Raw genomic sequence first — 21,293 nt, 5'->3', positions numbered from 1 at the left:
TGGGCTACGATCCCGGCCACCTGGGTTCGATTCCAGGCCACGGATAGCATCGAGTGACGGGTGACATCTGGACGGACGTTGGACCCGCTCAAGACTCCACGTGGTCCCGATTATCGCCTGCCGATTCGCGTGGTTGGCTTGCGTACGGTGCAAAAAAATAAGCTCCCCAATGCAAATGCATCCACGCGTCCAGGCCAGTTGTTCTTCAGTCGTCCGCAATTCCGTTTCGGTGTCGAGCACTTGGCTTGGCAATCCGAGCGCAGTGATGCCGGGGCAAGATCAATGAAATCTCTTGGGCCCGCGATCGTCAAATAAATAAGCTTTATTAACGCGAACGGCGTGAGACGCATCACTTCGTTTGGCTCAGATGAAACGTGCATGAGGCGCGTGCGTTAATAAGACGACTTGTAAACGTTACGAATTCGCGTTAAAGGAAGGCACAAAACCCGCCAATGAACAGCTCTTATCTTGATGAACATTACACGTATACGCGGTGGTCAAAATGGACCGGTATATAACGATATGCCACACCAGTACTTTTCAGAACACCAAGCACACGCGAATATTTGCATGTTGAACTTCTTTCGCACCGTACGTAGCCAACCGTGCTAAGCGGAGGTGCGGGGGCGGGTGGAAGGACAACAAACAAAACTAAATGCCGACACTTTTTTAAAGAATTGGTTCCTAATTCCTTATATAACTGCGATGGTTTTTGTTTTGTTTTACAGAAGGATAAACGGCAGCGAGTATGGACGACAACACGAATAGGTTTTCAAAACCCGTCACGTCGACATATCAATGTTGACACCACCAAAATAAAAAAAAATAAAAACCCAAAATGCGACCACATTTTTTGGGAGGCTCAACCGAGACACACCGTGAGCTGGCGGCCCCTCCCTTTTCCACCAGCCACGCCCACTCCTCGACTTAGTAACGCCCACTGCCACTCTAGCACCGCCCTCACAGAGAACGGCAGCCGTGCTCTTTATCACGTGTTTAAGGCTGTATCTGCATTACTATTACTATGCCAGTTTTAAATTAGAATATAATTGTTAGAAATAGCGTGGTTATTTGATGATCATTTTTATTCAACTAAATTTTTCATTAAAGAAAATATTTTATATTGCGATTATGCTTTGCTCGCTATTTTTTTATTATCTGTTATTGTTTATTAATTGATTTAGTTGACTGCGACTTATTGCGTTTGTCGCAGAAGCGGTGTTATTTTTGTTGATTCAACCCGATTTAAGAGCTTCTTGGCTCACAGGGTACTTCAAAAGAAACTAAACTGAACTGCTTAGAGGACCGACCCACTTATCTCCTAATAATTGGATAATTAATTAATCCAGTCGGCTTATGCTGAAGGGGGAATTTATCATTTAATAGTGGTTTATTTACGTTGGTGCAATATTTTCGATTTCTCACGCGGCGACTGTGGATTTTGTTTGCCAGGTAGACAATGTTCCCCTCCAGCACCCCAGTCAGCGTGGCTAAGATGCTTGCAGCGACGGCTGGCCCGTTTCGAAGTGCCAGATCGCCACGTGTGGCCACGGACCGCCTCCGATCCGCGGGTCATGGATTCTCCCCCACCTCCCCGCCCCCACCCCTGATCTACAAGACAAGAGCTGTCTAAGTCACGTGGTCACGATTTGGTTGCGTCCTTCTTTAATAGCTTCGTAGTGAATCGAGACGCCACGCGGAGTCATTTATTCCGCGTGCCAAAGTGTCGAACTCACAGTGACAAAACTTAAACCCTGATGTTCGACGGCAGTCTAGACTACGGGCCTTAGTTGTACAAGACGAAGACAAAGATCCCCCGTGTAGCCTCAACCGACTTTTGGGGCAAGTGCTGCTCGCGAGCACCTGTGAAGGCCGGCACTGTGGCACACGAAGGGGGTGGGTGGCCAGCACCACGCCCGGCCGCCTTTGTCTCCCCAGTGGCGATGTTTACACACCGCACCAGGTACCCATTTAATGAGGCTGAGTCGACCTAGGGGAGGCCCAGGACCTGTTCAGATGTTCGTCACCGATGTTGGCCGTGAGCGTCAATCGAACTCGGGTCACCTGGGTTCGTAGCGTAATGCGCTAACCGTTGCACCTCCGCTCCCCGCGACCGCTTCATTGTACAACACAAGACAGTATACACATACACACACATATATACACCATATAGGCAACGTGTATTGCATCAACAACCAACCATCGCTGGGGCTGTGGCAATGCATGGCGTACAGCGACTCGATTGACATTTAAACTGCCCACATTTTACACTCCGTCCATTCCAACTCGCTCGTGCGTTGTCGTCATCATAGAATTGAAGGTGATGCGATATTATGAATAATGTTAATTAAATATAATAAATAAACAGCCGCGAAAAAACAACAAAAATGGTATGACGTATTATTAGTCCGTCAGCCCGGAAGGCTTTACAATGCAATGACAACAAAGTGGATTTAAGGAGCTGCGTGTGAATAGGATCGCGTTGCGCAACGTGATCCAGATGTCTTGTGACTCCCATTGAATTCTTTAAAACGTAATATTTTTTTAAGGTAAGGTTTATTTGAAACAGAAATGAATACGCAAAGAGGGGAGGGGGGTGAAATGTTTAGGCAGTCAATAAATTGGGAGTCGCACAAAACACCTGGCCCACCTTAGAGAGACGCTGGACGGAGCAGGTACAGCGTCTAGAGGTCGGCAAGGGCAGGGGCTGGCAGGCGTGGAGGGGAGTAGAGTGAGATGAGAGGAGAGAGGTAGGAGAGTGAGTGGAGGGGAGTAGAGTGAGATGAGAGGAGAGAGGTAGGAGAGTGCGTGGAGGGGAGTAGAGTGGGATGAGAGGGGAGAGGTAGGAGAGTGCGTGGAGGGGAGTAGAGTTAGATGAGAGGGGGAGGTAGGAGAGTGCGTGGAGGGGAGTAGAGTGGGATGAGAGGGGAGAGGTAGGAGAGTGAGTGGAGGGGAGTGGAGTTAGATGAGAGGGGAGAGGTAGGAGAGTGCGTGGAGGGGAGTGGAGTGAGATGAGAGGTAGGAGAGTGCGTGGAGGGGAGTGGAGTTAGATGAGAGGGGAGAGGTAGGAGAGTGAGTGGAGGGGAGTAGAGTGAGATAAGAATGAGAGGTAGGAGAGTGCGTGGAGGGGAGTAGAGTGAGATGAGAGGGGGAGGTAGGAGAGTGCGTGGAGGGGAGTAGAGTGAGATGAGAAGGAGAGGTAGGAGAGTGAGTGGAGGGGAGTAGAGTGAGATGAGAGGGGGAGGTAGGAGAGTGCGTGGAGGGGAGTAGAGTGAGATGAGAGGGGAGAGATAGACAGGTGAGGATCTTGACTCGGGTGAGGACAATCACTGTAAATTATTGGATTGGGAACGAGTGGAGGGATTGTAGAATAGCGGTGACGTGGTCTTGTCTACAGGTGCGGGAGTCTGGCAGCGGCATTTTTGCATCACGTGGAGTTTGGAGTTGCGGGATTTGGCGAGGCCATGGAGGAGAACCGCCTAGGCTCGTGTTTCCTAGCAGCGTTTTCCTAACAGGCCGCAACCTGCTGATGAAACCCAGAAAGGAAACACCGATCTACGATTATTAGCCTGCTTGAATCACATATACCGCTAGAATCCAGTCTCGTCCAGAAGGCTCACGGGCTGATGGACTTTACCTATACATTATCTTTTGTTACGTGTGGAGCCAGACGTGTGTGTGTGTGTGTTTATTTACTATTCAATTAACCGTAGTAGTAGATGTAATAATAACAGCAACACATTTTTTTAAAATAACTATGGTGTCAATTGCAATAATAATGTTGAACTATACTGTACGAACGAGATAAATGTACAAGTGGAATCCTACTACTGCTGCTACCGTTATGCATGCATGTGCGTGGACCCATTTCACTGCTGATTTGCATCGCAATCCATTTCTCAACTCACTTAACAACAACAACAACCGCCAACACCACCATCACCACCACCACCACCAAACAGGCCTCACTTGTCGGTTCACACCTGGCGGTGCGCTCCCAGCCAAGGCAATTCAACACAAATGTGAAACTGTATTAATTAGATTAATTCCAGAATAGGAAGAGGGGGGTTTGGGTGGGCAGGAGAACACAACTAATTAAAGTTAGCATGTGGTCAGGCGCGCCATTATAGCACTTGCTGTGACGTCACAATGCAATTGTGTGAACGTCATTTCCGTTTGTACACATCACGTGTAAAACAAACAAAAAAACACACTGCGATTGTACTGTACTTTCTATGCTTCCACACACATACAAAGTGCGCACACGTGACTGCATCTCCAGACGCTGCACAATGTAAACACACACACACACGTTTCCCTCGCTCTACGCGCTGGTAGTAGTTGATGTGTTCCGAAAAACGGGACGCACAAAGGGAAACCGCACGAGGAGACAGCTGCTGGCCGAGTAGCGCACACAGCACACACACAGCACGCACAGTACCCACGCAGTACACACAGTACGTACGCAGTACACACAGTACACACACAGTAACATACCGTACACACGCAGTACACACGCAGTACACACAGTACGTACGCAGTACACACAGTACACACACAGTAACATACCGTACACACGCAGTACACACGCAGTACACACAGTACGTACGCAGTACACACAGTACACACACAGTAACATACCGTACACACGCAGTACACACGCAGTACACACAGTACACACGCAGTAACATACCGTTCACACACAGTACACACGCAGTACACACGCAGTACCCACGCAGTACACACAGTACACACGCAGTAACATACCGTTCACACAGTACACACGGAGTACACACAGTACCCACGCAGTACACACAGTACACACGCAGTAACATACCGTTCACACAGTACACACGGAGTACACACGCAGTAACATTCCGTACACACGCAGTACACACGCAGTACACACAGTACCCACGCAGTACACACAGTGCACACGCAGTAACATACCGTTCACACAGTACACACGGAGTACACACAGTACCCACGCAGTACACACAGTACACATGCAGTAACATACCGTTCACACAGTACACACGGAGTACACACGCAGTACATACCGTACACACGGAGTACACACGCAGTACATACCGTACACACGCAGTACACACAAAGTACGCGCACGTCCGGCCGCATAGCCGCATAAAATCAGCCCGCATAATGTAGCGAATTCATGGGGTAGAAATATGTTCGCCGCATCTTGTGTGAAATCTCCACAAACCGAACCCGCATAGAACGAGGGAAGCTTGACTTGTTCACAAGTCATTCCTGTGAACGTCACCGCAGCGCTTTGGTGGCACGCCTGTGTGATTGTAAGTTTGTTTTGTTCTATCTATCATTACCGAAGCTCCACACTAATATGAAACAGCCTGGAACCCACAATCTCGACGTATCTCTCAAGGATAAATTATATGTTTTCGTGTGTGATACTGCATTGGCAGTGGTGCATAAGCATAAATAACTAAACCAAAAAATGCAACATATTCATCAATTAAACTGTCTTTACTGGTGCGGGGGGGGGGGGGATATATATTATATATTAAAGGGCGAAAACATGGATATACAAAAAAACAACGTTTCGGACAATGGCCCTTCTTAATATCAGAGATGTCTCTGTGCTTTTCCTCTGCTGTGAAGAAGAGCCACTTGTCAAAGGCAGGAGGGGCAGTGTTGTTGACAAACGTGGTGAGCTCCAGACAAGAACCGTCTCCGTTTTGGGCCGTGCGGTCAAAATGAACCACTCATCCCAACTTCGGCATGGTGCCGACGGCTCGCCCCTCTCGTCTCTCAGACGCTCGACAGCTGCTCGACGAAGGGCACCGTCTGAAGTTCGGCGATGATTTTGATCTCCGAGCCCTCGTCCTGAGAGCCTCCTTGGCACGGGCTCGAGCCCGGCTCGGGCCTAAGCGGCGAATCGTCCCGGGCCTCTGACGCCTCCCGCAGAGAGCCCGCGCCCTCGGCCGCCGCGGCCGCCGCCGCCGCCGCCATCATCTCGTGGAACCCGCTCGCGACTCCGCCCGTCGGCGAGGCCGCCTCGCCGATGGCCAACGTCGCCGCCATCGTCGACGAAGACAAGGGAGGCGACGATGCGGTTGCCGATGACGACGACGACGACGTTGTTGGGTTCGCCGCCGCCACCGAAGACGATGCCGATGACGACGACGCTGTTGGCGGCGGCGTCGACGACGACAACGGCGGAGTCACCGGCGGCGCTGCAGCGGCGAAGGGCGTGTAGCCGAAAAAGCCACCGCGCGTCTCATCCTCCACCCTCGTGCCGTCATCCACGATGCCCAGGTGGGCGCTGTCCAGCACTCCGTTGGGACTTGGGTACATTTTATCCGCCCCGTTGAAAGCCATGCTGTGGTGTTCCTCTTCCTGCTGTTGCTGATGATGATGCTGCAAACCCGACGGTCCTTTAAATATGACGCTGTGAGCTGCTCGCCCTATCTGATGATGCTGCTGCTGATGATGCTGCTGATGTTGTTGCTCCTGCTGCTGATGATGATGTTGCTGCTGATGATGCTGCTGCTGATGATGATGATGCTGCTGCTGCTGATGCATCCCCGAATAGCAATCCGTTGCGTCCGCTCTCCCGGCCTGCATGTCGCCTACACTCGAGTGCATGTTGAGCCCACACAGAGCCTCCATGCCGAGGCCACCCAGCGACAAACCGCCGGCCCCGTGCGCCAGCAGGTAAGGGGACGCGGCGTGGATGCTCGCGTTGAAGAAGGCCTGCAGATGCGCGGGGTGCTGGTTCGACTCCTGGTCGTGCGGGTGGCCGTGCGGGGTGCCGTGGGGCTGCCCCGCGGGGTAGTCGCTGCCCAGCGCCGTGGCGCAGGGCTGGCCCGGGAAGTCGCGCGACGAAGACGACGAGGGAGGGGTCCCGTCTCCGTCCGTCTCGGAGAAGGAGGAATCTTCGAGGTCCTCGGGGCTCTTGCGAGGTCCGTCTTCGGCCTGGTGGGAGCTGCCCGTGGCGTCTCTGTGTGCGCGGGGCGGCGGGTGGAGGTGAGGGGTGAGAGGGTAGAGAGTTCACGCGCAATGAGTGAGAGGAATTACACAGCCCCTAACGTGGGGTCGTGCTTAGGACACTTGACTCGCAATTCAGAGGTCACTGGTTCGACGCGATCTCCTGGTGTGGCAGTGGAAGCAACGGGCAGGGGGGCGGTGTGGTGGGGTAAAGTGTGGGTACTCCCATCTCTTTTACCTGCCCCCCCCCTCCCACCTCCACAAAGTGTTGAGCGAGGGGCGCGATGGACAAGGACCGATTCAGGTGTCAGTCACCACTGAGCTGAAGCGTGGTGGTCACGGATATACTTCAGGTCGGCGGGTTCATAGCAGCCATGGAAGATTATTATTTAGCAGGTAAGGCCCACTGAGCTACGTAGCTATTTTTCAGAAGCGACCTGGCCATCACGTGGAAATTTATAGCAGCCAAATACTCTGAAAGTACGTTTATAAACGTCAAAGGAAACACCGGAGGATCCGCAGGAAAATCCACGCAACTACGGGGAGAGCGAGACACCGCAAACTCCAAATATGCAGGTGTCAGGGTCGGGTTCGAACCCATGACCTCCTGTATACAAGGCGAGATAGTTAACATATCGCCACCGTTGGCGATGCAACCACCGCTCCTCCAGTAGCATCGACAGTATACGTACATCAAACAATGGATTTACCCAGAACAGTCGGATTGAGTCTCAAGACTCATCAGGAGGGTGCTGCTACCATTGGGATTTTTTGGCCAATTCAATTAATTAATATAGCGTTTGTCTGATCACTGGAGACGAACGCCCTCCTGCCTATATTTGTCTACCCACGTACTGTCTTCCAGAGGTGCATCTTACAAGCAGCACGAGTTCAACGCAAGCAAACTGTGGACCGATTTCAACATCCATTGTCTCATCAGCAGGGTCAGGTTTGTTTGGCCGATGGGTTGCGTAAAATAGGCTTCTACATATATATTGTGTGTTATGTCGCAGAGACAAGTATGGTAATGAGATAACACTGATCGTGGTATTGACACTCCGCACAACGACGCCTGATGATTATTTTCTATTTAAAAAAAAATAATCTAGATTATCACACACGCAATTAAATCTACACATTGGCAAACTTGGGAGCAGATACACCGGATGAATCGATCCTTCGTCACAACCCCTTACCTAGCCCAGTGCTCGCTTTTGACAGCACTGCTCTCGACCACAAACAAGTGCTAATTTTAGGCCGAGTCTACCTATGCGAGTATAGGAGGGCGGGGGGGAGGGGGGTGGATCCAAGGCATCCCAAGGCTGGTCGCCAGCTCGCCAGCAACGACTGCCATAAAGATTCCACGCGCTCCTCGCCCCCGCTGCCCCCACCGAACTCGGAGCGCCAAGCAAAAACAAAAAAAAGGGGGCAGAACATTGGGCGGCATGCGGGCCGCCGGCAGTTGGCGGCAGGCGGAAGAGTGTTTCCTCCGCCTGACGTCGCTGCGCGTCGCACAACTTTTTTTGCATTCACTCGAGCGCCGAGCCTTTTCCCTATACTTTGCGCACTCCTATCGGATTTATTTGTGTATTATTATTATTAATTGTTGTTGTAACTTTCTGACCCGCCATATACCGGAGATCTGCGAATAAGAGCTTCACGCTTCATCTGATTCCTCCAGGGAGAGATCAAGATTATGATTAATCAAGATTCTGATTATGATTCCGAGCCGCTGTTTGAATTATAGCCCGCACGATCTCATGGCGTCCGTTCGCGGTCCGCGTGAACCTTTTAATTTAGAACTGGTGCCCAGGAGTGTGTTCTATATGCCGTGTATCAAAATAATCGCCGTAATCTTCTTCCCTAAGATATAAACAAGTTGATAGTCTAAGCCCGATCACCAATAACTACACAAAAGAAACCCCATCAGATAACATTTGTTTCAGCACTTTTTTTTTTTTGCGCTACACTATATAGCTGTGAGAATTTTTTTTAAAAATGAGGGCATCTCAGAGGCGCTTCTGTGATATCCGCTTCCGTGCGCCGGTCTCTAACGCGAAGCGCGGACCCGACTGGCTTATTCGTCCCGTGACATCACGACCGACAGCACAATCGGGATAACATTTGGGCACAAATACAAACAAAATGAGTAGTAATTCAATAAAAAGTTGAACGCGAGCGGTGATGATGAGAGGGTTTGGAGAGAGGTAATTTTTGGAGCTTCCCATCCTACGGGTTATTAGGTTAAACACCCATCCCATGCACGTGCGAAAGAGACGTGGGCTTCTCTGATGACTTATTAAAGTCATTGTGACGTGACAAACGCCCGATTTTTTTCACAAAAAAAGGTAAAATAATTCTCAGACCCTTTATCAACCCAGTGCTGAATGAAGGCTTTCCCACATCCTGTGCGGCTCATGGGGGTTCGGTTGACCAGACTTCACCACGCTGGTCATTGCGGATTGGTGAAAGGCGGTTGATTGCCCAGGACCGCTTCAGACAGCGCTCGCCACTGACGTTAGCTGTAACCGCGAGTTAAAAATCGGGTCACCAGGTTCTTAACACAGTGCGCTAACCACTATGCCACCGCTCCTCAGCCCGGCTATTTTTCTGGGTAAGCCACCCATCATGCGCAGCACTTGCCCCCGTCGATGTGTACGTCTACACGGGTGACCTTTGCTTTTGTGCGCACCACACGATCTGCCGTCTGACCTACAGCCGGTGTTGTTGCTGCTGCTGCTGCTGTTGTTGTTGTTGTTACTCGCGTGACGGTAAACAAAAGCTGCAAAGTAAACAAGAACTGTGCCACCAAAGCAGGGCCGCGTGTCAATCCACTGCTGGATGAGGACTCTCTCTCTCTCCTCCCCGTGCCGTGGCACCCGTGTCGGGTCTTCGATTGTACTTCGCCGCGCTCGTCAATGCACGGTTGGGTTTGGTGAAGGCTGGGGAAGCATAGAAGTGCAGATGCACCAATGTGTTGTTGCTGTACTGCCCTCTGCTGACCGCCTAATGACGACCTTGGCATGCGTGTCCGGTAGCACCCCCCCCTCCAAACAATACCCAGGGCTCAAAAAACCTGCTGAGCTTCCGAAGAAGTCACCTGGTGATTTGGTCATAGGAATCAACATAATCGTCGTCGTGATCAAAATCATCACCAAGTGCGAAATCAGTTAAGAGGGCTCGTGCCCTGCTGATGAGAGCCATTGTAGTCGAAACCGGGCGCTGGGAGTTCGCTGCGAGGGCGTTTGATGACGTCGATGAACCGAGCCTGGGGCCAAATGACCGCGATCTCATTTCAGTTATTAAACGTGCAATCTTATTCCAGCTATTAAACAAACGTGTGCAGTACCTGCTTATTTATGTGCGCCCATAATTCGCCAGAAGAGAGCGCGGAGGGGTTATAATTAGGACGTGACAAGTGGCTGGTTGCGTGGATGCAAGTAATGTTTGCGAACGTAAGCGAGCGAGAGAGGGAGAGAGATAATGCGCGTGCGTTTGTCTGTCTTGTCTGTCTCTTTTTTTTTGGGTTAACAGAAGATACTGAAAATCCAAGTTGATTTATTGATTGTTCATTGTTACAGTTTATATGTCTAATTTATTTCAGATATAATTATTATTAGCACGTGGTCAACGAATTACATTTACCAGAGCATCTGTCTCCGAGCTTGTCAGATCTTTTGTTTGTCAATGGAGCTTCAATCCATTGCCAATCGTTCACTGTGAATGTTTGTGTGTCCGCCTGGCTGTCTGTGTGTATGTCTGTAATTATATCAGTATATCTTTATTTGAGTTTATCGATGCATTAGTGTGTCGGACCGTCTGCCCATCAGTACGTTTGCATGTAACTTGTTATTCCTGTCAAACTACCACTGTTTTGTCAGTCTATCAAGTATGTGTGTCCGTGTGTCCGTGTCTATGTGGATGTCAGTATAACTATATATATATATCTCTATCGTAGAACGTCTAATCGTCTGTGTCAGTATATCTGTCCCACGTTGTAGCCATCATTTTATCTTAGCAATCAGTAGGTCAGTACGTTCGTGAGTATCTCTGATCATTTGTCGGTCGTCTGCTGAACCTATCAGCAGGTGTCACAGCATGTCCGACTGGCCATCACGAAGTATGGCTCCCCCGTCCAAGTCAATCGATCTCTCCTTCAGTCAACGTATCGAACCATCCCTTCTGATGTTTTGTGTGTGTGTGTTTTTAATATCCCAGTCTGTTTTGTGAGTCGGGTCCGTCCGTCCGTCCGTCCGTGCGTCCGTCCATTCATCCGCCCGTCCGCGTCACGGTGCATTCACCCCTTCGCCGGAGCGCCTCTCTCCCTCTGCCTGCGGTTCTTGAACCAGTTGCTGACTTGCGTGAGGGACAATCCCGTGAGCCGAGACAGCTCCCTCTTCTCGGCCGGGCCCGGGTAGCGGTTCCTCTCGTAGCACTCCTTGAGCACCTGCCTGGACCTCTCCTTGAAGCAGTACACCGTCTCCTCGCCGTCCCAGATCGTCCGCGGCAGCGGGAATTTCCGACGGAGCCGATACTTCTCGACCGCTCCCAGGGGCCTGCCGCGCGCCCTGGCCGCCTCCGAGTAGCGCGCGCGGTACCAGAGCTGCTGCAACGCAGCGTGGCACTGCGGCGCGAAGCCGTGCGACTCGAGGATGGCGTAGAGCTCGGCGTAGCGGCCCTGCTGGAAGGCCACCAGGGCCCGCGCCTTCATCACGCTGTCGCTGCGGCTGAGCTGCTCGCACGAGGGAGGGAGGGCGGTGAGGAAGCGAGCGAGGCGCTCCGTGTCGCCGCTCTGCTGCAGCGCCTCGCAGACGCACGCCACCTGCTCGGGCGTGAAGAGCGGCGGAGGAGCTACGGACGATGCCGACGGCGGGTGGCTGCCGCCCAGCGCTGAGCCGGCCTCGCTCAAACACGACGCGCCCAGACCGATGCCTGCCGCGCCGAGCGCCAGACCCTCCCAGGCGCGCAGGCCGTCGCTCATCGAGGTGAGCGGCTGCAGGTTGGCGAGGCCGAGCAGCGGCGAGACGCCGTCCATCGCGTCTGCGTCGTGCTGCGCGCTCGAGTCGGGAGGCTGCACGGACCGCGTGGCCGCGTATTCGACGGACACGGAAGCCATCGGGGGGGGCGGGGGCGGGGGCGGGGGGGATGAGTCAGTGGCTCTGAAGTTTATTCACGGCCGGTGTTGTTCTCCTACACGTACCAGAGCCACCACCCCCCACTCGCCCTGCCCCCCCCCCCCGCAACCCCGATCGATCTTCTGATGAAAGTGTCCCCTCTCGCTCTGTGGTGTCCTCTCGCTGTCGGTACTGGGTGCTCGATGACAGGCACTGTCCCTCAGCAGCCTGTTGTAGGCTATACGGGGGAGGCTGTGTGGGTCTCTTGTCTGTCGTTCTTGTGTCTCGGGCACCTTTGCTCTATCCACTGCTGCCCGCTTCAGCCTCGCACGGGGGTCATCGCGCGAGAAACTCTGCGAAGAAACAAAAAACCAGCACCACCTGTTTGCCTCTCTCGGCCGGCACACAAAGTGACATGTTCCTCTGAGTGTGCGTGTCTGTTTATATATACACACACACACGGAGAGAGACAAAGATCCCCCTTTAGCCTTAACAGACTGTAGGGGCAAGTGCTGTTCGCGAGTACCTATGAAAAGCAGCACGGTACACGAGGGGGTGGGTGGCCAGCACCACGCCCGACCGCCTTTGCCTCCACCAGTGGCGATGTTCACACACCGCACCAGGTACTTATTTGAGGCTGAGTCGACCTAGCTGAGGCCCGGGAGCGGTTCAGATAATCGTCACCGGTGTTGACCGTGAGCGGGAATCTAACTCGGGTGACCGGGTTCGTAGTGCAGCGCTAACCGCTACACTACCGTTCCCCAATACTGTACACGCACGTGGACACACGTGGGTGGAGCGGTGGCGCAGTGGTTAGCGCAACTCCGCCACGGCCAACTTCAGTGGTCGAGTGATGTTTGAACCGGTCCACCGAAAGAACAACTCGGCACTGACATTAATGCCCGGAGCGATGCGCGTGTGAAACATCGTCACTTGGGAGACAAAGGCGGCCGGGCGTGGTGCTGGCCACCCACCCCCTCGTGTGCCCTGGTTGCTTTCCATAGGCCTTCTCCAACAGCGCTTGCCCCAAAAGTCGGTTAAGTCTCTACGGGGGACCTTTGTCTTTGCACGTGTGTGCATGCTCCCTGACAGCACTTGTCCCGACAGTCTGTCGACGGATATTCTGGTGGATCCGAGTCTCCGTGAACGCGTTCGCGTGTGCTTCTGCGCGCCTGTCACTGTGTGCGTTATGCGTTGTGCGTGCGCACTGCCCTACGAACCCCGGCAATGAATGGGGTGGGATGGAGAAGGGGGCGGGGTGGTGATGGAGGGGCGGGGGTGATTCCCGCTCACGGATAACAATCAGTGGCAATTGATGATGGCCGAACCGGTTCTGGGCATCCGCCCTGAGATCGAATCAGCTTCACATTAGTCCCTGCGGCTCCGAGTAAACGCCAACACCGGGTAGATCAAAATGTGGCCAGCGTAGTGCGACCTTAATAGGTGCTCGCCAACAACTACAACAACACTTTACGCGTCACTCTGTAAGGCTATTCGAGAGATCGCTGTAACGCGTAAGACACTGTCGTTGTGCTACGCATGAGTGAGTCCTGTCACTGAGCACTAAAGCGTCTGTTGTGCACGTGGTGAGATGGCGCTGCGCTACGAACCCGGCTACCCGAGTTCGATTCCCGATCACGGCCAACCCTAGCGACGATTTATCTGAACCGGTCCTGGGCCTTCCCTAGGTCGACTCAGCCTCAAACGAGTACCTGGTGCGGTGTGTAAAAAAAAACCATCGCCACTCCGGAGACAAAGGCGGTCGGGCGTTGTGCTGACTACCCACTCCCTCGTGTGCCGTTCCGGCTTCTATAGGTTCCTCGTTAACGGCACTTGCCCCAATAGTCTCTTAAATGCCATACGACGGACCTTTATCTGTATGAGATCTACGTATGGGTCTGTCTTATTGTGAATATGTGATTATATATGTGTGTGTGTGCGTACGCGTCTCTTGTATATCAAATATCTGTGCGTCTTTGAGCGTGTCTGTGCGTGGAGGTGTATGTGTGTGTGTGTTGCACGTCCGTCTGCGTGACAAATGTCCGAGAGTATTTTCACTCGGACGTTTGTCCCAGCGAAAACTCACCACCACCCCCCCCACACCCACCCATTGCAGCTGTTTGGACTTAGGCTATATTCAAAGAGGCAGCGTATACTTTGAGAGGGGTTTGCACCCTGTGTGCCTTTGCGAGTGTGTGGCTGTGGCCAAGTGAGCTTAAGACGAGGCCTCTATATACTCCACGATGTTACCTGCCGTGTGCGCACAGGTACACACTCGTACAAAGACAAACATCCCCCCGCCAAGTGCTGTTGGCGAGCTGCACCTATGAAGGCCGACACTGTGGATCACAAGGGGACGTTTGGTGGGTGGCCAGCACCACGCCCGGACGCCTTTGTCTCCCCAGTGGCGATGTTTACACACCGCATCAGGTGCTCAATTGAGGCCGAGTCGACCTAGGGGAGGCCCGGGACCGGTTCGGATAACCGACACCGGAGTTGTACGTCAGCGAGAATTGTACTCGGGTCACCGGGTTAGTAGCGCAGCGCGTTAACCACGGCGCCACCGCTCCCCACACGCATATATACACACACATGCCCGTGCCTGTGTGTGTAGGAGTATATATATATATCAATAGCGGCGGTGTAGTGGTTAGCGCGCTGAGCTAGGTTCGATTCCCACTTACGGTTAACGTTAGTGGTGGAATATCTGGACCGTCCACGGGCCTTCCCTAGGTCGACTCAGCCTTAAATTAGTCCACGGTGCGGGGTGTGAAACATCGGCACGGGGGAGATAAAGACAGACGGGCGTGGAAGTGACCATCAGACCCCTCGTTGTGCCATTCCGGCCTTCGTAGGTGCTACTCACTAACGGCACTCGCCCCAACAGCCTCTTCAGGTTGTACGGGGGACATTTGTCTTTTGTGTATATGTTTGTTCGTGTTTTTTTCATGTGAATTAATTGGTCTGTACATGAACGATTATACGAATGAGTGTATATTAAACATGAGTATGTGTACTGTATATACCGTGCGTGTTAGAGTGCGTATTTGGAGATTTGTGTGTGTATACATTTATTCCGCGACACTCGTACATCCTATAAATATTGCGTCTCAAGCTTTTCGTGATGAACTATCATCGCATTTATTTCCAAATGTAGGGGGTCAAAGAAACTGGGAGGAGGGGAAAAAAATAACCACGTTTCGTGCTGAACGTCAAAGCGACGTTGTAAACGAGCCGTCACCCTCCCGGAGATTCGCCGTGCGAACCCGAAGCCTGCTGGCACACAAAGCACTCAGAGTCGCAGCTTCGAGTCCGTGACACCATTGCCAAGAGGCAAGGCAATTTATCATTAGCATCTATTTAGGGTGCAACGGTCAAAAACAAATAAACCTCCTACGTAAAAAAAAGAAACGAAACTTTCCAGCGAATCAATTAAAATATGAGTACCGAATGTGATTTTGGTAAAATGTATAAGTACGTAATTTAGTTTAATATTCATAAGATAATGTTTGCTGGCATCGGATGTATCTTAAACAAAATAAATGATAATAACGCACTCTCGATTTGTTCGTAGGGAATTAGATTATTGTCTTGGGACTTAAGATATATCTTATAAATGTAAGTAATGCTTGTGGCCTAAAATAATTATCATACACATTAATAATAATAATTAATTATGCTGGGAACAATGCAGAGATGAATCATTTGCCAATCCACTGCTGAATGGATGCCTCCCCAACGAATGTCATTCGTTTGTATTGTCTGACCATACTTCACCACGCTGGTCACTGTCAGTTGGTAAGCGGCGTGCTTGGGATGGGGGAGGGAGGGGTGCAGAACTGGTTCGAGATGTCACTCGCCATCACTGGGAATGTAACTTATATCGCCGGGTTCAGGGGACAATGCGTGTATGTGTGTGTGTGTTGTGGGGAGCGGTGGTGTAACGGTTAGCGCGCTGCGTTACGAATCCCGACGACCCGAGTTCGATTCCTGCTCACGGTCAACACCAGTGACGATTATCTGAACAGGTCCTGGGCCTCCGCTAGGTCGACTCGGCCTCAAATAAGTACCTGGTACGGTGCGCGCGCAAAAACAAGGCCACTGGGGAGACAAAGGAGGCCGGGCGTGGTGCTGGCCACCCACCCCCTCGTGTGCCGTTTCGGCTTTCATAGGTGCTACTCGCTAACAGCACTTGCCCCAACAGTCTGTTAAGGCTATACGGGGGATCTTTGTATATATATACTGTATAACAAAAGACGTTCTACATACAGTACATATAAACCAACATTTAGACTGGTGTTATGTAGTGTTTTCAGTTGCTTGCAGAGGAGTATGGAATGCATTTAATTTAAACACTAAATTTAAAACCATTTCTTTTAATCAATCATGCCTTAACAGGCAGATCAACAGTTTACAGTTCACATGAATAATTACCTCTAATATATATGTAACGTTACATATACAGTAATATTATATACATATACAGTTGTTGTATACGTGTAACAGAATATGGGCAAGCGGTGGCGCGCGCACTTAGGCCATGTATGAACCCTGCCACCTGATGAGTTTGATTCCAGGCCACGGCGAACATCAGTGGTGAGTGATATCCGAATCCTTGCTGGACACCTCCACCCATCAGCAACTCGCACTGACCCAGCATGGTGGTGGTGGTGTAGTGTTGGTCACCACCCCCTCCCCCTCCTCCGAACCCCATGACCGATGACCACGTGTTCAACAGCACGTGCACCTTTGTCATTTGTTTTATAGGTCTGCTGACGTCACAATAATGATTGTGACGTCAAAACGTGAGTGAACTGTAAGTAAGGGCATGACCAATGATTCACCATTAATGTAACAATTACTCACCACTGATATAACAATATGTGTTTTGAGGATGTTTTTATTTATAGATTCTCTAAGGTTTTAAGGCAACATATTCTGATAAAATAATTACATTAATAGGCGCACAAATTAAAACGTTGTCAGTGCATGTGGATTCGTTATTTCCCACTCTTCGGTGTCGCTATATATCATCATTATTATTACTACATTATTATCATAGCATTATTTTCGGTGTCGCCATACATAATTATTATTACTATATTATTATCATAGCATTATGGATTTTTTTAAACGTCTTCCGAACGTAATTCTTCCGCCGTTTCAACTCAACTCAACGTGTATTTGTTACGCGTACAAGCTCGTGCAGCCACAGTTACCCGGCTAGTTTCGTTGGCGAAGCAGGCGGTCAGGACACTCGAGGCATCGATTATTTGTAATGGTAGTTTCTGATCAGTATTATAGGACGTTTTTTGTTGTTGTTGTTGTTGTTGTTGCCAGTAGCAAAGTATGAAAACAAATTATATGTTTTACCCCTTTCTGGCAAATAAAACAGGAGGTTTTTAAAGATGTTCGAACATCAACTATAGATGTTTCCTTTTGCAAGGAATCAAGTCTGCATTGACCACACGGCACTTGTGGTGAACGTGAAAAACATGCTCTGGTAACACGTGCATTGTCTTTGAAATTGACTAACCTATAACAGAGACAGACATCTTAATTCCTTGCAAAAGGGGTATATCTATTTGTTGTTTGAACATCGTAACACAACGGTTTTATTGCCAGGAAGGGTAAGATTTATTCTTATTATTTTTCATATTGTGATTAAGTCTTGGGCAAAATATGTTTTTTTTAAGCCCTATAACAGAAAAGCAAAGCCATGACAAGACCTTCCCATTGAATTCAGGATTTATTTACGCGATCTAACAAACAAAAAAAACTCTATTACGGATGATATTGGTCGCGAAAGCCTACGTGTTAAGCTGAATTCAGAATGCTCATCTCTCTGCGAAAATGATTGATCCGTGTCGCTATTACTTATCTATACTACTTTTGTTTTCATTTCATTATAAAATGTACAATTATACGCACGTATATAATTAAAAAAAATATCTTATTAAATTCTTAGCAGCACTTGTCTCAGTTCAGAATTTAAAAGCTCTAAACATTTGTTAATAACACTGAAAGAGGTGGCTCAGCTGTAGAGAGAGCGGCTCACAATCTGGAAGGCTGTGAGTTCAACTCCTGGTTGGGAGAGAGAGGATTGACTCAGCCTATCATCCCTGCACAGGGTGGTTAAAATAAGCACCACTTCGTGGGGAAAATTCAACAGTGGTTGACCTATGTATTATCTCGCCCGAGCCATAGAAACGTGTAATTTACAGCACTGTGCTTAGGGTTCTAAACAGGAGATGAGCAGGAAATCACTTGTTTTGAAACAGAAAGTCATATGTAATGAGACAACTTTTCGAGTTAGGGTCCTTCTGCGTGAAGAAGTGTTTTGCGATGTGTGCTTGTGCATTGCTGTAAACGCAATATCACCACAATGTCTTTTCTTATCTCCTGGTAAATCCCGGTCTTGGGCCATCCTTTGAGTTATTGACCCCAAAAATGTATAATGGGTACTTTATTCAGTGTCAAAATCTACCAATTCGTTTCTTAAAGAACGCTATCAATAGATTGCAAATGTCTATGATAGCAAAGTCATCATTTTAGCTTTATAGGGGGGCCGCAAATTAAAATAGGACCCGGTGTCCAAAAAAACAGACTATAAATACGATCAAATTTCTGCCTGTCATGGTACATACTGCTGGCGGGGGACACTGGCCACGGTGCACAGGGCTAATGTATGTACGTATGTTGATCTATGTATGTTGAACTTCTAGCCGGAGGCGCGCGGCCAACCGTGCCAATGGAGCACGCTGCCCACGCTTTCGAATGCTGTCCAAACACGGCCGAACGCGGGCCACGCTTGGACGTTGGTCGAATTTTAGGCGACCCCGATCTGGTACCGGCCCAACCCCCCCCCCCCGCCCGCCTCCACCACCCCGGCCAGCTCACGCAATGACCGCTCTGGCCCACAGCTACCGTTGCTGCAAACTCTGCAATAGTTTTTTTTTGTGGCCGTTCTGTAGTAGCGGGTTACCACCTCCGACGTCTAGGACGCGGCGGTCGCTCGGCCTTGGTTGTTTTTGTTGTTGTTTGTGTTGTTGTTTTTGTTGTTGTTGTCGCACCATCTTCCCCGTCACTCGTGCGGACACCAGGGGCCCCGGCTTTAACCGCGATGGGGTTTTTTTTTTGACGCAGATCAAAAGGGTCACAAAAATCCACGAGCGGCAACAACAACAGAAACACACACACACTCACATCCCTGGAACATCCCTGGCGAACGCAAGTTGCAACACGCGTGGCTCCGAATTCCATCGTCATCATTATCACAAACATTCAAATGCTACCTGTGTACATGTACATATATACCTATGCGAGTACGTGTGGCTTAGTGGGTTTGTAGTGTAAGTGGAGGGAGCAGTGGTGGCGCGGTTTTTGCGCGATGCGCTCCGAACCTGGCAATCCCAGTTCGAGTCCCGCTCACGGTCGAGATTATTTGAACCGGTCCTGGGCCTCTCCTATGTCGTCTCAGCCTCAAACGAGTACCTGGTGCGGCGTGTTGCTGGCCACCCACCCCCTCGTGCGCCGTGCCGGCCTTTATAGGTTCTACTCGATAACAGCACTTGCCCCAACGGTGTGTTAAGGCTATACGGGGGATCTTTGTCTTTGTAGTGTAAGTGGTTAGCCATTGCGCTACGAACCCCGCGTCACAAATTCGAATCCCCGCTGACGATTAAAAAACGATCAACATCTGAACCCGTCCTGGGTCTCCCCTATGTCGTCTCAGCGTTAACTTAGTGTCTGATGCGGTGTGCAAACATCAGCAGTGCTAAGGCAAAGAAAGACGGGCGTACTGCTGGCCACATCACCTCCTCGTGCACTGACGCCCCGAAAGTCTGTTCGGGGATACACGGGGGATCTTTGTCTTTGTGTGTGGGTAGAATCCATCAATTATTGTACAACACTTCTACGCCCCCCCCCCTCTCCTTCACAGACACGCGCAGATCAAGTATGGGTGAAGTATGGTCTTTAAAACAAAAGCCGTGCACGACCCGCACGGCTTGGGGAGCGGTGGTGTAGCGGATTTCGCGCTACGCTGCGCTACGAACCCGGCGACCCGAGTTCGATTCCCGCTCGCGGCCAACACCGAGTGACGAGTATCTGCTCGACTGCGCCTACAATTAGTCGCGTGCCTGGTGCGGGGTGCGAACATCGCCACTGGGAGACGAAGGCGGCCGGGCGCGTTGCTGGCTACCCACCCCCTCGTGCGGCGTTCGGGCCTTCTCGCGGACAGCACTTGCCCCCAACAGTCTGTTGAAGGCTACACGGGGCAACCTTTGTCGTTGCGTGTGAGAGCAGTTAACTGTTTGTCAATCTATCCGCGTGGCTGATGTATGTTTTGATTCTTTGGTCTTTTGCTGGGTATGGAGGGTGGTGGTGGTGGTGGGGGTGATGATGGGGGGTGTTTTGCAGGCAGTGTTCGTAGCCGTGAGCGCACGCACGGACGCCACTCACCCGTTCGGTCGCCTCGCGCGTGGGATCAGCCGCTCATGGCTCGCGCGCCTCCTCGACTCCCGCGGGCAACGGCCCCAGATTAGCGACTCCCTCTCGTCTTCTGTGTGCGTCTGAGCGAGCGAGCGAGTGTGCGTGAGTGAGTGTGCGAGTGAGTGTGTGAGTGAGTGTGCGCGCGTGAGTATGTGAGCGAGTGTGCGCGCGGGTGAGTGAGCGAGTGTGCGCGCGTGTGAGTGAGTGAGCGGTGCGCGCGTGTGTGCGCTCGCGTGCGAGTGTATATATATATAAAAAATACGTTGTGTGTATACATATATATCTAACAAAACACTGCACGAGAAGACACGGCTGGCTGTAAATGAGTGCCCTCGGGGGCTAATGAACAGGACGACTTAAATGCCCCGCCTCTAAGAGAGAGGGAGGGAGAGCGAGCGAGAGAGAGAGAGGGAGCGAGAGAGCTATCGCGTGGCGTCAAAGCCTCTAACTGCACGCAATTGATGTCGCAGATGAAGAATGGAGGGGGGGGGTGTATAGAGTGTTCCCCTCCCTGGCTCGCTCGCTCACTCAACCCCCCTCTCACTCCTTCCCCCCCCACCCAGCCACCCGCCCGTCTCCCTCGCTCCGAAGCGCTCTCTCGCGCTCCGAGAGTCGGCTGGGGGATCACCACGCCCCACCTGTTGCGTCGGCGGCGGTGTTTGCTCAGATGCGAAGTATAACGAGTGAGTGGATGGCCCTCAGTTGTTGTTATAGACGTAA

The 21,293-nt window shown here is 51.1% G+C and overlaps 1 protein-coding gene across 1 annotated transcript; it reads right to left on the bottom strand.

Moving 5' to 3' along the window:
* Positions 1–307: 307 nt before the first annotated feature.
* On the bottom strand, positions 308–21,018 carry LOC116948333 (uncharacterized). The gene is made up of 3 exons (XM_032964905.2): positions 20,544–21,018; positions 11,268–12,433; positions 308–6,979 (listed from the first exon to the last, which is right to left on the bottom strand). The coding sequence occupies exons 2-3, from the start codon at positions 12,080–12,082 to the stop codon at positions 5,788–5,790; spliced, it is 2,007 nt and encodes a 668-aa protein (XP_032820796.2). The 5' UTR covers positions 12,083–12,433; positions 20,544–21,018; the 3' UTR covers positions 308–5,787.
* Positions 21,019–21,293: the final 275 nt, after the last annotated feature.

Source organism: Petromyzon marinus, chromosome 33 (genome assembly GCF_048934315.1).
Source record: "Petromyzon marinus isolate PM22_M1 ecotype Great Lakes invasive population chromosome 33, UKy_Petmar_22M1.pri1.0, whole genome shotgun sequence".
NCBI lineage: Eukaryota > Metazoa > Chordata > Hyperoartia > Petromyzontiformes > Petromyzontidae > Petromyzon > Petromyzon marinus.
The sequence above is the reverse complement of the archived record's forward strand: the minus strand, read 5'-3'. Positions and strand labels throughout refer to the sequence as shown.

Excerpts from the sequence above, each read along its gene's own strand:
- LOC116948333 (XM_032964905.2), bottom strand. The coding sequence starts at position 12,082 with ATGGCTTCCGTGTCCGTCGAATACGCGGCCACGCGGTCCGTGCAGCCT. Across the intron at positions 6,980-11,267 it reads AGAGGCGCTCCGGCGAAGGG|AGACGCCACGGGCAGCTCCC; the intron begins GTGAATGCACCG and ends CCGCGCACACAG.